At 60.3% G+C, this 13,252-nt stretch overlaps 2 protein-coding genes across 7 annotated transcripts; both read right to left on the reverse strand.

Annotated features, from left to right (window-relative positions):
• Positions 1-861, reverse strand: TMEM89 (transmembrane protein 89). The gene is made up of 2 exons (XM_032412095.1): positions 568-861; positions 1-186 (listed from the first exon to the last, which is right to left on the reverse strand). The coding sequence occupies exons 1-2, from the start codon at positions 859-861 to the stop codon at positions 1-3; spliced, it is 480 nt and encodes a 159-aa protein (XP_032267986.1).
• Positions 862-2,572: 1,711 nt separating this feature from the next.
• On the reverse strand, positions 2,573-12,847 carry SLC26A6 (solute carrier family 26 member 6). Of its 6 annotated transcripts, XM_032411233.1 has the most exons (22): positions 12,755-12,847; positions 12,447-12,594; positions 10,737-10,895; positions 10,516-10,655; positions 9,951-10,061; positions 9,238-9,401; positions 8,872-9,036; positions 8,640-8,792; positions 8,224-8,306; positions 7,992-8,139; positions 7,610-7,723; positions 7,425-7,502; positions 7,006-7,101; positions 6,656-6,762; positions 6,439-6,508; positions 5,355-5,447; positions 5,147-5,266; positions 4,654-4,746; positions 3,751-3,927; positions 3,507-3,561; positions 3,090-3,226; positions 2,573-2,852 (listed from the first exon to the last, which is right to left on the reverse strand). In XM_032411233.1, the coding sequence occupies exons 3-22, from the start codon at positions 10,853-10,855 to the stop codon at positions 2,838-2,840; spliced, it is 2,238 nt and encodes a 745-aa protein (XP_032267124.1). In that variant the 5' UTR covers positions 10,856-10,895; positions 12,447-12,594; positions 12,755-12,847; the 3' UTR covers positions 2,573-2,837. The 6 variants fall into 6 exon arrangements, with proteins under 6 accessions (XP_032267124.1, XP_032267121.1, XP_032267123.1 ...); XM_032411230.1 differs by lacking the exon at positions 12,447-12,594 and having other exon boundaries at positions 12,755-12,831; XM_032411232.1 differs by having other exon boundaries at positions 12,447-12,831.
• Positions 12,848-13,252: the final 405 nt, after the last annotated feature.

The raw sequence follows: 13,252 nt of genomic DNA on the forward strand, positions 1-13,252 counted from the left end.
TCACCCACTCTGGGCAGGAGTCCCCTTTATTTGGGACTTCTGTTGGGTGGATATATGCTGCAGGTGGCCCTCAATATGGAGCAGGAGGGAATCCAGCATGTGCAGGACACCAAGGAGCAGGGCGCGGTCTGAGATTGGGGTCCGCCGTTTCCAGGGTCCAGGGAGGTTAGTGGTCATCTGTGGATGCTGAGGATAGGACCAAGAGGCAGGAGTAAGAGCAGAGGGACGGAATGGGGGTGTGGTGAGGGGCAGCGAGGAGACCAGGGAGAAGGGCACAGGAAGGGAGTTGGTGATGGAGGGTCACCGAGGGTCTGTTGTGGGCTAGGGTGGTCACGGGGGCCACAGGGGCTGGATGAGGAATAGGGATAGTAAACGGGTGGACAGATGGGGACAGAGTACTGGCCACAGGCAATGGTCAGGGGCTGACGGATGTGGACAGATGTAGGAACACAGGGTGTGAGCAGTGGGGGAGGGGACACAAGGCCCAGGCCCAGACCCTCACCGGGTCTGAGCGGAGGAGGAGGCTGCGGCGGGCAGACTCACCTCAGACTTAGGTGCTATACTCACCTCAGGCTTAGAAGCCTGGGAGCGCCGTCGCTGCAGCACCGCTCGGCCCATCATCAGCATCATGGTAGTGGTGATCGTGACCCCAGCCACGGGGTAGATACGGTTCATCCCCAGGCCCATCCAGTGGCCAGGACAGCCCAGGCTGCCCCCACAGCCTTCCAGGCTGTCGGGCTGGCACCCCCAAGGCTGGAGGTCCAGTCCCACCTGGTACCACAGGGGCCGAGACCAGGCGTGGGAGGGAGCTGGCAGGGCCAGCAGGGGCAGCAGGAGCAGGAGGGACGGTGCGAGCAGCATGGCGGCGCCAAATGCCCGGATAGAACCTGGGTGCCTGGCAACGGGCAAACACCCCTCCCCCAGCAGCAGGCAGCAGGTTCCAGCCGGGTCCATGGCCTTTCATGAGGGGCAGCCTGGCCAGAAAACACAGCAGGGTGGGGAAGGGGGGCTTCCAGGGCCGAGGGGGATGGCAGGCTTGAAGCCTGGGTGCCAATCTCCTAGCCAGCCCAAGACTGAAGGAATACCTTCCCCCACCTCCTCCTCCTCCCATAACATTCAATCCCTAAAATTCTAACACCTCACAGCTCCTAAGGCTGTTGTCCAGCATAGAGCTGCTTGCTGGTCCCCAAAGCCCAGCCTACCCCACAGTCCAAATTACAGCAGGGTGAACCCTCACAAGTGTGGGGCCCCCAAACGCTCTGAATAAAGCCTGAAGGCTCGCCCTGGCCCGTGAGGTCCTGCGTGCTGTGGCCTCCCTCTGGCCTCGTGCAGGCCTCCCTGGTGTTCCCGAACACAATTGCTGTTTCCTACGGCAGGACACAGTCCTCCGCTCCGCCTCTCAGGGCTTGTGTGACCTGCTCCCTTAGCTTCCCTCCCCTGCCCCTGTTGGGCAACACAGTCCCTCCTCTCTTGCGTGACCCCGTTTTGTTTTCTTCAAAGCAGTTCTAATAATCTGCAATTTCTTATTTGAGGTCTGGCCTCCACTCCGGCACATAAGCTTTATTCACCCAGTACTTCCCAAGCACGCCACACGCCAGGCACCATTTCTGGTGCAGGGACATGGCGTGTCAGAGTAGATTAAAAAGCCCTGACTTCCTGGGCTGTGGTTGGGGGGGGGGGGGGGGGGGGGGGGCCGATGATTCATGAACAGAGCAGGATGCCGCTGCCAAACACTGAGCTGGACAAGGGGCACCTCGGTGACTTGAAGGGCAGGACAGCCTCTGTCCACTTGCCCAGCACGGAGGGGGGGGCACCTGGTCATTACCTGGTGGGCGGCAGAGCTCGTGTGTTCTGAGCAGGTAACAGGAGCCTGGCATTGTTATAAGCACTCCTTGGCACGGCCTCGTTTAATACTCATGGAGCAACCCACGACATGCATGCGGTTACCATCCCCGCTGTGGTGCCGAGGAGACCCAGAAAGATTCTAGCCCCCCACCCCCACTCACTCAGAGCATCAGCTGGCCCGAAGGAAGGCCCAGGGCTGCCCCCTGGGCAACACACCCAGACGCTGACCGTTTAAGGTAGAAATCAAGCACATGCGTCTTGGCAGTGACCTGCACGGCCCAAGTGACCTAATGATATGAATGGGCTTTTTCCCAAGTAAGTCAATCCTACGCATTCTTACTTCTCGACACAGACCAGCAATGCCTGTGAACACCATGCTCCCCCAGCTGGTTGCTCAGGCGTTTACTCTACACCCTCCAGGGGCTGCACTCACTGGGACCATTCCTGAGAAGCAGGTCTGATTCCACAGTCTTCCAGCTGAAGACACAGGCACTGAGAGTTGTGCGTGGCTCGGGAGCTTGAACCTGGGGTGCCCCCACCCTGGCTCTGGGCCCCATAACTCTCCCTCTGGCTCTCTATTCACTCACTGGACTCTGCCCTCCTCAAACCTTCCCCCCAACTTCTGACTTCAGCCCCCCACTTTGGAGCATAAGAAGAGTCAGGAGTCAGGGCTGTGGATCACTGCCCACCCCACCAAGCCCACACCAAGGCACAGCAAGCTGGTGGTAAGCAAACAGGTCTTTATTTTTGGGGCTAAAAACATGCATCTTCCCCCAACCCAGCCGGTCTGACTCCAGTGTCCCATCCCAGGCCCAGGCCTATAGCACTGAACTTGGGAGACCCAGGACCTGCATCCCTGAGTTATGTGTGTGTGTGTATCCGGAGGGGACTCCTGGGTGACATCTGGAGGCAGCCCAGGGGCAGGGAGATTCTCACAAGTGCCTGGTCACAACCTGCAGAGGTGAGCAGTCTCGGGCAGGGTGGTGGCATGGTCAGAGTTTGGTCATCTGAGTAGGCAGAGGAGGGGAGGCTCCAGTCAGTTTCCAAAAACACATATCAACCCTTTCCCCCCAGACAGCAACCCCTGCTCCCGGGAGCAGCTTCAGCTGAAGGCGGGAAGGGAAGGCAGTGGGTCCGCTGCGGCAGAGCCATTCAGGAAGGGTGGACTTCCTGGAGGTGGGGGTCAGGATAGGGACAAGCAGTAGACAAACAAAAACAGCTCTGTGAGCCAGAGGCCAGCTCACCAAAACAGGGCTGGCAGGGCTGGGCCTCGGGTGTTGGAGAGCAAAGAGGACAGCATCGTGGACAGAGGCAAAGAGATGCTGCTTAGTGATCGAAGCATCGAAGAAGTGCCCAGCCTCAAGCTGGGCGATCACAGGAGCTGCGGGCAAAGAATAGGTCTCCCCTAGCTCAGAGAACCACCAGGAACCCCAACCCCCAACCTCAGTCACCAGAACACCCTGACCCATTTCACCCATGACCTCTACCTCCTGAGGTGACAACAAAACCTCCAGTCACTCCTGACCGTTGACCCCTGCCTCCCAAGACACCTCTGACCTCCAGTCTCAGAGAAAGACTTTTCCTTGTGCTGCTTGGCAGACTCCTTGGCTGAAAGAGCCCCACTCCCCTCCCAGACCACTCATGCTGTACCCCCCACGCACTGTGGCAGGCGGCCATATACACTTCCACCTCGATCTCTCGGAAGTCGCTGAAAATCTGCAACAGAAAAGGGGGCCAGGCTCAGAGGGAGGCTCAAGGGCTCCAAGGAAGGACTCAGGCAGGTTGTGGGGGAGGGAGTTTTGAGTTTGAGCTCAGAGGGGCTCTTGGGTCTAGTTACGGGGTGAGGAGGCTTGGGGGGCCTCGTCCTCTCCCAGGGCTCTCCTTCGGGGTGCCCCAGCCCCTTACGTTCTTCAGGTTCTTAATGCACACAGTGTCCACGAAGGAGAGGGCACCCAGGTCCAGGACAAGGCTGTGGAAGTGTGGCTGAGGCAGGCCCAGGTCCTTCAGCGTGGACCCATTTGGGGCCTTAGCATCTTCCTGACTGCTGGCTGCTGCATCCTCTAGCTCATTCCCTGTGCTCGCCTGCTGGGAAACCAGACACCCTGCAAAGGCTGCCCAGGAAGGGGTGATGGCAAAGAACACACATGGACAGGCAAGGGCCACACTGGGTCAGATGTGGGAGCATGCATGCAAACACCCGCATATATGGGACATGCAGGGACACATGAAAACCTGGACGTGGAGGAGGCTCTTGTATGTAAAGACAGGAGGGACAGGAGGGACACATGGGGATGTACAGGAGAGGAAGCCCAGACTCAGGGAGCACGCACAGACGTGCATATACTGCTCTGTTATCTCCCGGGCTCAGGCCTAGGGACGCTTAAGAAGGTGGGGTGCTTGGTGACAGCGCCCCATCCTCAGCCAGCCAGGGTGGGGCGGGTAGGGGGCCCAGGGACACGTGAGCACACACAGACAGCTTGGCGCCACGCCTGGGTCTCTAGTTGAGCTTGGCGTCCCTTTTGATCCCATATTTTTCCCCATAGCCCCAATCCCTTCTCTCTACCCATGAATCTTGTGGACTCCACAAATTCAATGTCTTTGGATGGTAGACCAGAGAGCCACAAGCAGAATCTATGGCAGATCACTAGGCCTCTCTCCAGAGGGCATCGGATCCATCACCACCCGCATCCCCCCACCCCCCACTGCTGGCACAACCACCTCGAACCCACGGCTTTCCTTGCAGGACATGCATGGACCACTCACATCTCTGCAGCTCATGGCTGCCCCCTCTCCCATCTCCAGCCTCACCCTAGCCTTGGAGTCCTCCACGTTGTTGCTCTCCATGTCTCTGACGCTGATGTTGACTTGGATGGAAACAGATGTGCCCTCGGAGGCGGCAGTCTAGGCCGGGGAGAAGGGGGACAAGAAAGAGCTCTCCCAGCTGTCATAGGACAGCCAACCAGGCAAGTCTGGTATCACCCCCAGGCTTTGGGCAGCTAGGCAGGCCAGGAACTAAAGCTTGGGACCCAGGGCTGCCAGGCTGGAGGTGGTGGGGTTTTCACCAGCTCCAGGAGCAGCCAAAAATGGAAGAGGACTGTGGTGGTCCATGCTGTCACTGGCTTGGGGGTGGGAGGGACAAAATTCTGCCCAGAGCGCTGACATGCCGGGGGAGCAAAGCAGGGGCCCAGCAGGGTGGGGGGGCATCAGGGAGGAAGGAGGGATGAGTGAGGCTAAGGACTCAGGCCAGGAGGCCAGGAGAAAGAGCATGTGGGTTCAGCAGCAGGACAGGGGGCAGGAATACCTGGCTTGAAGGGGCCCCTGCCTCTTTCTGGAGACTCTTCTGCAGTCTCTTCAGCTTTTGCTCCTGCTTCCTGAGCCGCTTCTTCTTCTGGGAGATGAGGTGGTCAACGTCCACACCGCACTAGAGGCAAATGTCAGGGAAGGGGATGTGGATGCTCTGGGGAGATGAGGGAGCCTCTGACACTCACCCTGGGGACCCCCGGACTCACCCTCTGCTTCAGCGCGTCACTGTAGAGCTCAGCATTAGCAAAGTACATGGTGGCTGAGGAGCGGAAGACCTTCACGCCTGGGACCTCCCTGGCCTGGGGATGGGTCAGGTTGGGGTGGCTGAGCCCTCCACTCTCCTGGTTGTATCGTGTTCTCCTGCTTTCCTCCCCCTGTGTGGCCCAGGGCTCCCATCACCAAGCCTCTGCTCACCGGCCAGCATGGGCCCAGCCTGCAGCCCCTGTCCTCCCAAGATCTTGGGCCACAAGCTTGGCCATATCACCCCAACTCCTCGTCCTGCTCCCTACCCCCCAACCTTGCCACCCAGGCCCTCAGCCAGGCCTGTCAATGCTTCCTCCAGGGCATCCTGCACCCTCCCTCCCCACCTCCCCTCCCTTCTGCCAATACCCAGGCCAGGGTATTAGGCCTCCTCGCAGGGCTCCACCCCCCACCCTGTGGTCTGTTTCCTGCACGCGCACAGAGAGACCCTCCCCAGCTCCCACTCCATCCATGGCACAGCCCAGGAAGTGTGGCACTGCTCAGCACTCGGGCCTGCATAATGTGCCCCCCACCTCCCTTTCCATCTTGCTGAGCTGCTCTACCTCCTGCCCTCCCCTTACTCTGCCTGATTATACTGTACTCAGACTCCAAGGCTCCATGTCAGCAGGAATGGGCTTGTTTTATTCCAGAACCCCACTATTAGGCACGAGGCTTCTCAGGAGGTAAATGAACCACTGAGATGTGGGAACTCCATTGATCAGATCAGGAAACAGCCTCCCCTACATCCTCGTGCCCCGGGCTCCCGCCCCACCAGCATTCCTGCACCCAGGCTGCTCGGCAGGATAAGGCTTGTACTGCTGGCTCCAAGACAAACCCCTCTCCAGGCTCCTCAGTCCCTCTCTGTCCACTGCTCCTCTGTCCTTTCATAGCTTTTGAGTCACAGACCCAAATTCCTCCCTTGAAGTTCCCAGGACCAAAGCACTCTCAGCCCCCAGGGTCTTTGCCGCTTATAGAAAGGACTAACAAAGGCCCATCCTGCCTCTGTCCCACCCCACCAGGCCTTCCTCCTGCCCAGCCCCTGCCACCCACCTCTGAGTACTCGGCCACATCTTGGTAAATGTCCGTGCCCGGCACCTGCCCCAAGACAGAGTAGCGGGGCCTGTGAAGGAGAGTGTGTGAGGAGGGGGCAATGAGGGGGTACCAGGGAGCCTAGGGTTACCCCCGAGATGTGGGAAAGCTGGAGGGAGCCAGAGTGGCCCTCACCCCCTCACCAACTGGGATGGGGGGACCAAAAGGGGAGACTCACATCTGTGTGCGGACCACCACGAGCAGCAGGGAGAAGACGACTGAGATTGCCAGGCCGATGTCCAGGTTCAGCAGGATGGTGGCCACAAAGGTCACCAGCCAGATGAGCTAAAAGTAGAAGGGTAACATGGCTAGGGGAGTGGGAGAAAAATGAAACTCCGCCCAGAGTGCTGACCTGCCAGGGGAGCAAAGCAGGGGCCCTGGGGGCATCAGGGAGAAAGGAGGGATGAATGAGACTAAGAACTCAGGAGCCCAGGGGGTCAGGAGAAAGGCCGTGTGGGTTCAGCAGCAAGACAGGGGGCAGCAGAACAGGGGCCCCCAGACCCACCCCTGGGCTCCCAGGCCTCTCACCAGATCCATTCGATTCGACTTCCAGAGGGAACATATGTCGCTGAACTGCTTCAACATGCCCTTCAAGTTCACGATAATGGCAGCTGCCAGGACTGCCTGGACGAGGAGGGGGCGTGTCAGCAGGGGCTGCTGCGAGGTGCCCAGATGCTGACAAGTCTGACCACCGGGGCAGGAGCCAGACCCATGCTGGCATCACCCCGCATGACGCTAACGACCACCCTGAGCCAAACAACTTGGATCCGACTCTGAAGGGTTCTAATCCCTGACCCTTGACTCCAAATCTCACCCTAAAGAGCTCAACCTTGAAAAACAGGTCATGCATGACCTTGTATTCCTGCCCCTCACCTAGGACCTGACTGTCCGGAGCCTCTGGCCTGGCCAAGTCCCTCAAGCCTGGCTGGGTGGATGTGGCCACTCACCTTGGGCAGGTCTCTGAAGAGCTCCCCAAGTTTGACGATGATAATGAGGATGAAGAGGGAGGAGACAGCTCCAGCCACCTGTGGGGGGTGGGGAAATAGGGGTGGAGGGAGGAGCGGGGTGGGATCGCCCAGCCAAAGTGGTGTGTGTGCGCGTGCACAGATGCCCACCCACGCCCGAAGCCCACCTGTGTGTTGCCCCCGGCACTCTCCTGTACCAGACTGCGGGACATGGAGCAGCTCACGGGGAAGCACTGGAAGATGCCCCCAATGAGGTTACTGAGGCCAAGAGCCACCAGCTCCTGGTGGAGAAAAAGTGCAGGTATGTAGTGCCTGGTGCCTGGGCCACTATGTCCAGGCCTAGGTGTCCCCAACCTCCATCCACACTCAACAGCCCCCAGACTTGGCTGCTGCTGTCCCAAATGCCTTGCTCTCCCACCCTCAGTCCCCTGCATGGCCCCAGCACATCTGTTTGCTGTTTCCCTATGTCCCACCTGATACTCCACACCCCCCGCCCCCAGGCCCTGGGGTCTCTCTATACCCAGCGACCCCTGTATCCCACCCCCAGACCTGGTTGCTGTCCACCCGGTAGCCGTGCCTCAGGGCGAAGATCTTCCCCAGTGAGATGGCAATGGCAAAACCAACCACAGCGATGGTGAAGGCATATCCCACCAGGCTGGCGAACAGCTGGGGGCTGGGGGCCGCTGGGGGCAACAGCCTGTGAGAGGCATCTGTGAGGCCAGAGGAGGGAGCTGGCCCTGGCCCCCCAGCCCTCCCTGACCGGACAGGGGCCAGAGCTCACCCTGCAGGGATGTCACCCACGACATCCACCCCAAATCTGGCCTTTAGGCCCACGCCGTAGGAGATGCCTGTGGCCCCGATGAGCTGGGGAGAGAGGACAGAGTCAGGGGAGTGGCGCTGGCATCATTAAGGGGCTGGAGAAACCACTGTGGGGGTGAAGAGGGCGGCCTGAAGCAAAGCCTTCCGGGGGGGTGGGGAGAAGTGGGCAACAGGGTAAAACACACCACCCTTTGGGGAAAGTGGAGATGCTATCAGGGTCCGGAAGGTACTAACATGGGACCTTCCTGCTGTGGTCACACCCCGTCCCCAGGAACTCTCCCTGGTGCCCACTCCAGCTGGTCTTTAAATCCTGGGGGGTGCCCGCCAGCAGGGATGTATCCTCCCCTGCCCTTCCCCCCGGCCCCGCAGATTCCGAACCGTTAGCAGCTCCCCAGGGATCGGCATGGGCAGATATCGGTGCAGCTTGTCATTGAGCAGTTTCACCAGCACCAGCACCACTCCTGCCACCAACGCAGTGACCACCGTGCCCACCACACTCTGGGGCAGCTTCGAGCAGACCTCCAGCACTGTCTGAGGGGAGGCAGGGTCACGGGTAGCACTCAAGGTTGTGGGGCGCACCCCGCCCGTCCCTCCTCCCGCCCTCACTCACATAGATGAGGGACAGCGGCCCCGAGCGGCTGCTCAGTTGGAGGCCAAACACATACTTGAGCTGCGAGACGAAGACCTGCACAGACGCGGCCGTCGTATAGCCGCGGACCAGGGGCTCCGACAGGTAGGTGACCACAAAGCCGAAGCGGACCAGGCCCAGCCCCACCTGTGGGGTGGCCAGGGGCAGTCAGGGGACACGAGGGTCAGGGTCGTCAGGGTGGCTACAGCAGAGCCCGGGGCAGGTGGAATCCAAGGGGCATGAGGGCGTAGCCAGGGGGAGGAGGAGGGCGGTGATGGGCAGACCCTCGGGGGAACTGGCAGTGGTGGGGTGAGGGGTAGGGGGCACATCCTCCTGCCTGCTCCGCACCTGGAAGAGTCCGACCAGGACGCTGAGCGTGGAGGCCAGCTGCACCCGCACAGCATCTCTGGCCACCTCATCGACGGTGGAGTTCACACCCTGCAGGAAGTTCTCATTCGGGGCCAGGGATTCTGTCACACTGCCCACCATCACAGACATGACAGCAAAGGTGCCTGCAGAGGTAGGTCAGGGCGGGTCTGCAGGGGAGAGGACACTGCCCTACGCAGTAGCCCTGCCCTTAAGGGGAGAGGTCAGGAGATAGCTGGTTCTAGACAAGTATCTTCAGACTACATCAGGCATATAGAGGCAGTGCTGGCGGTCACGTGCGAACCCTGAACTCAGGGACTCTTGAGGGAGGCCAGAAATGCTGGCCCCGCCTCACCTACCCTGCCCCACCCATGTCTATCGGCTGAGAATCACACCCCTTGTAGAAGGTGAGATGGGGAAAGGGGGCACGGCCTGCCTCAGGCTGGTCAGGACTCTGCCAAGTTCTGGGCCCTTCAAGTTGCCTCACCCACATCCTCCTGGAGCCAGGGCCTGGAGTTATCCTGAATCTGTGGCCCCACCGTCAGAGGCCTAGTCCTGCCTGGAAGTGACCTTGGACCCAGCACCAATGCTGTCCCCTTCCCTAAGTTCCCTTGCCCCGCTCAGCCCTCCCTCGCCCTGTCCTCCATGGGGGAAGGTGGACATCCTCCTGCAAGGCTGAGCCTGGCTCCACTCACCCACGGAGATGTGCCGGGAAGTGCCGAACAGGAAGTAGATAAAGACAGGATAGAAAGAGCTGTAGAGGCCAAACACGGGGGGCAGTCCAGCCAGGAGGGCATAGGCTAGGCCTGGAAGTGGAATGGTAGCAAAGGAGGCTTGGGGGGCGCCTGGGTGGCTCAGTTGGTTAAGCAACTGCCTTCGGCTCAGGTCATGATTCTGGAGTCCCGGGATCAAGTCCCACATCGGGCTCCCTGCTTAGCAGGGGGTCTGCTTCTCCCTCTGACCCTTCCCCTCTCATGCTCTCTGTCTCCCATTCTCTCTCTCAGATAAAAAAAAAAAAAAAAAAAAAAAAATCTTTAAAAAAAATCTTTAAAAAAAAAAAGGAGGCTTGGAGGCCGGGGCCTTGGAAAGGATGAGGGAATCCCAACCCTAAGTCATGGGCCATAGTTCCAGGGGCAGCGCTCACAGCTTCAGATTATGGGGGGTGCACAAGCCCACAGGGCTTCCGGGCCGGGGCCTTGAAGGATTGCAGGTCACCCCCCAAGGATTGAGGGTACAGCCTCCGGGTCAGGTATGGCTCACCCTGAGGTAGCTGCATGATGGCCACACTCAGGCCAGCCAACGAGTCGCCCAGGAGCCAGTCACGCAAGGGATACCGGGGTAGCCAGGCCAAAACCGGGAGGTGCTGGAACAGAAGGGCTCGGGCCCGAGCACGGGAGCACCTGGGGACACAACGGTAGGCATTGGGGACAGGGTCTACCTAAGTCCTGCCAGCGCCCCCAGACCCCCACCCTCTGCCTTACTGAAACCAGGTTCGCCATTGGTAGGTCGTGGTTGCTGAGGTCCAGCACCCCAGCTCCTCCAACTGTTTCTGGTTCATCAGTGGCCGCTCCACATGGTAGTCTCGCTTCCTCAGCTCCATGGCCTGTGTCACAGGCAACAGTGCCTGTGTGTCCCTCTGTCTGGGGTGGTGAGACCAGAGTCACAGTGAGTGTACGCCTGGCCCAACCTCCCCCATGCTTCCACCTGGGATCAGAGAGTCACCCACTTGACTTTTCTAGGCCTTAAGATCTAGGTAGCTGAGAGCTGGACCCATGCCCAGCCAGTGGAAATCCCTGAACTTTGGCTAGGAAGTCTCTCGGTGGGCCAAAGTCCCCTATGAAGAGATGGCAAAAAAATATAATCCATACCTCCAACCCAGGCATAGCTGCCCACCTGTGAGTGTTCTATCAGTCCCCATCCCAGGCTGACTGTCCCCCCCAGCCCCTCCCCTGGACAATCCCTGTCCAGTCTCTGAGTCCTCATCCAGCTGCCCCAGGAGCTCAGTGCTGGCTGTCTGAGAACTCGCACAAGGAAGGGACCCAGCAATCAGGGGTCCAGTCCTTCAGGCAGGTTCCTCTTTAGAGTGGCTCCCCTCTAAGGGAAGGAAAGTATTGGAGCTAAGTTTGCCCCTGGGCCTCCAGCCTGGGGATCCAGGCTGTGGACAAACTCGGGCTTAATCTGGGAAAGCCAGGGAATGGCTCTCACCTGGAGAAAGGGGTCTCACCTGGAAAGGCAAGCTCCCACCTGAAGTGGGAAGATTTCCCCTCCAGAGCTCCTACTACCAGGTGCTCTTTCTCCCAGAGGGAAAGCTCTCACCTGACAGGAAAGTTTGCACCAGCCAGGCATGTTCTGTATTCAGAGAATCTCTTATCCACCCAGAGGCTCCCACCCAGAGGCGAACCTCCCCGCCCCGCGGGGGGATTTAACCCCTTCCTCCCTTGCAGCCTGGAACTTTATACAACTGGGACTAAGGATCCGGGCTCCCGGGGGAGAGGGGGAGGGGAGAGGGGACCTCCCTTGGGAATAGGTGATCTGCGGGGAGGGAGTTCTAATTCGAGGAAGCTCATACTGGGAGGGAAGCTTTCCCAGTGGGGAAAGTTTTCACCTGCCAGGAAAACCAGGGAAGAAGGTCTCATCTGGAGGGTACTCTCACCTAAGGGAAGATCTTACCTGGCGGAGGCTCCCACCCGAAATGGTTGAAAGCTCTCACCTGGAAATAGATCTCAGCGCAGGAGTCTTGCCTGAGGGGAAACTCTCCCCTGCCGGGAAAGTTTTCAGGAAAGTTCTGATCTGTGGGCTCTGACCTAGGGGTAGGATCTCCCCCGAGCGGTAGGAACTCGCCTGGGAAGAACCTCTAACCTGGATGAACTGGTCAGAGAAGGGAGTGGAGTAGGTGCAAGGCATATATATCCTCAGAGACTCTTGACACCGCAGTCTCACAGAGATCTTTGAGCCCCCTTGCCCCTCCTCCGTGAGTCACTCAGGTCTTCTTAAGAAAAGGGCTCCCCCACTCCCCAGGACACGTGCTTGGAGGGCGGGGCCTAGATCCTTGGCCCCTTCCCCGGGGAGGGCACCTCGGTCCTTCCAGCCGGACCCCTCATTCCCGGTCAGTGGTACAGCTGGGTGGGCTCAGGCCACCGCTATGGACTCCTTGCGGCGACCTCCCGGCCCCAACGCGCCCAGCGGCTCACCTCCTGGGCCGGGGGCTCCTCCACACTCAGCCGCCTCCCGCGGCCCAAGGCTAGCCCGCGGGCGGCGCTCGAGTGGCTTCCCGCACAGCCCTCAGGGGCGGGGGTCGCGCGGGCTCCCGCCCCATCCCTCGCTTCAGGGGGCAACCGCCTGCAGAAAATCGGCAAAGCTGCAAACCAAGGCGTCGCAGGCGGAGGATGCCTGCTCTGGACTGCCCCTTCCGAGCTAACCCAAGCCGGCGCCTGCACCGGGGCTACGCGGCAGCTCGCGGACACGGACGCGGAGAACCGGAACCGTGCCCTGCACTCACCCCGAAGCTCCAGACAGCCCCATGGCCAGTGGGCTGCCTGCCAGGTGGCGGCGGCGGCGCCTGAGCCCCTGCGCGCAGCCGGGGACCTACGCGGGGCTCCAAGGGGCCAATCCCCGGACAGGACGGGGCAGGCTTGGGCCAATCAGCGTGCTCGGGCGGGGCCTAAGGGACACTCTTCAGGCGGGGCGAGCCCCCGGGAGGAAGATTTAACCCCTTCCTCCCCTGCGGCCTGGGACTTCACAACTGGGACTAAGGATCCCCGCTCGGCTACGGCCGTGGCCGGGGTACCTGAGTACGACAGGGCGGATACCAAGTCCTGGCTTCTCTCGGAGGGTCCCCGCGGGATGGGGAGGGAAACCCCCCAAATGGGCTGCCTGGGGGCGCTGCTGGTAACCAGAGCCTTAGCTCTCCTTGGGGTATCCGGTCTACGGGGCCTCTTTTGCCTCCCACTAAGGGCGGCGCCTTCAGGCTTTCCCCTTAAGACCAGTGTCTGACACC

This window comes from Phoca vitulina, unplaced genomic scaffold (assembly GCF_004348235.1).
Source record: "Phoca vitulina isolate PV1807 unplaced genomic scaffold, GSC_HSeal_1.0 scaffold13, whole genome shotgun sequence".
NCBI lineage: Eukaryota > Metazoa > Chordata > Mammalia > Carnivora > Phocidae > Phoca > Phoca vitulina.

What these genes read in the sequence shown, in the direction of transcription:
- SLC26A6 (XM_032411229.1), bottom strand. Translation starts at nt 12,159, where the DNA reads ATGCCTTGCACCTACTCCACTCCCTTCTCTGACCAGTTCATCCAGGTT. An exon ending in GGCCGCTGTCCCTCATCTAT is followed by an intron (nt 8,793 to 8,871) that starts GTGAGTGAGGGC and finishes GCCTCCCCTCAG; the next exon opens with ACAGTGCTGGAGGTCTGCTC. An exon ending in GCATTAAGAACCTGAAGAAC is followed by an intron (nt 3,562 to 3,750) that starts GTAAGGGGCTGG and finishes TTTCTGTTGCAG; the next exon opens with ATTTTCAGCGACTTCCGAGA.
- TMEM89 (XM_032412095.1), bottom strand. Translation starts at nt 861, where the DNA reads ATGCTGCTCGCACCGTCCCTCCTGCTCCTGCTGCCCCTGCTGGCCCTG. An exon ending in CCCAGGCTTCTAAGCCTGAG is followed by an intron (nt 187 to 567) that starts GTGAGTATAGCA and finishes TCCTATCCTCAG; the next exon opens with CATCCACAGATGACCACTAA.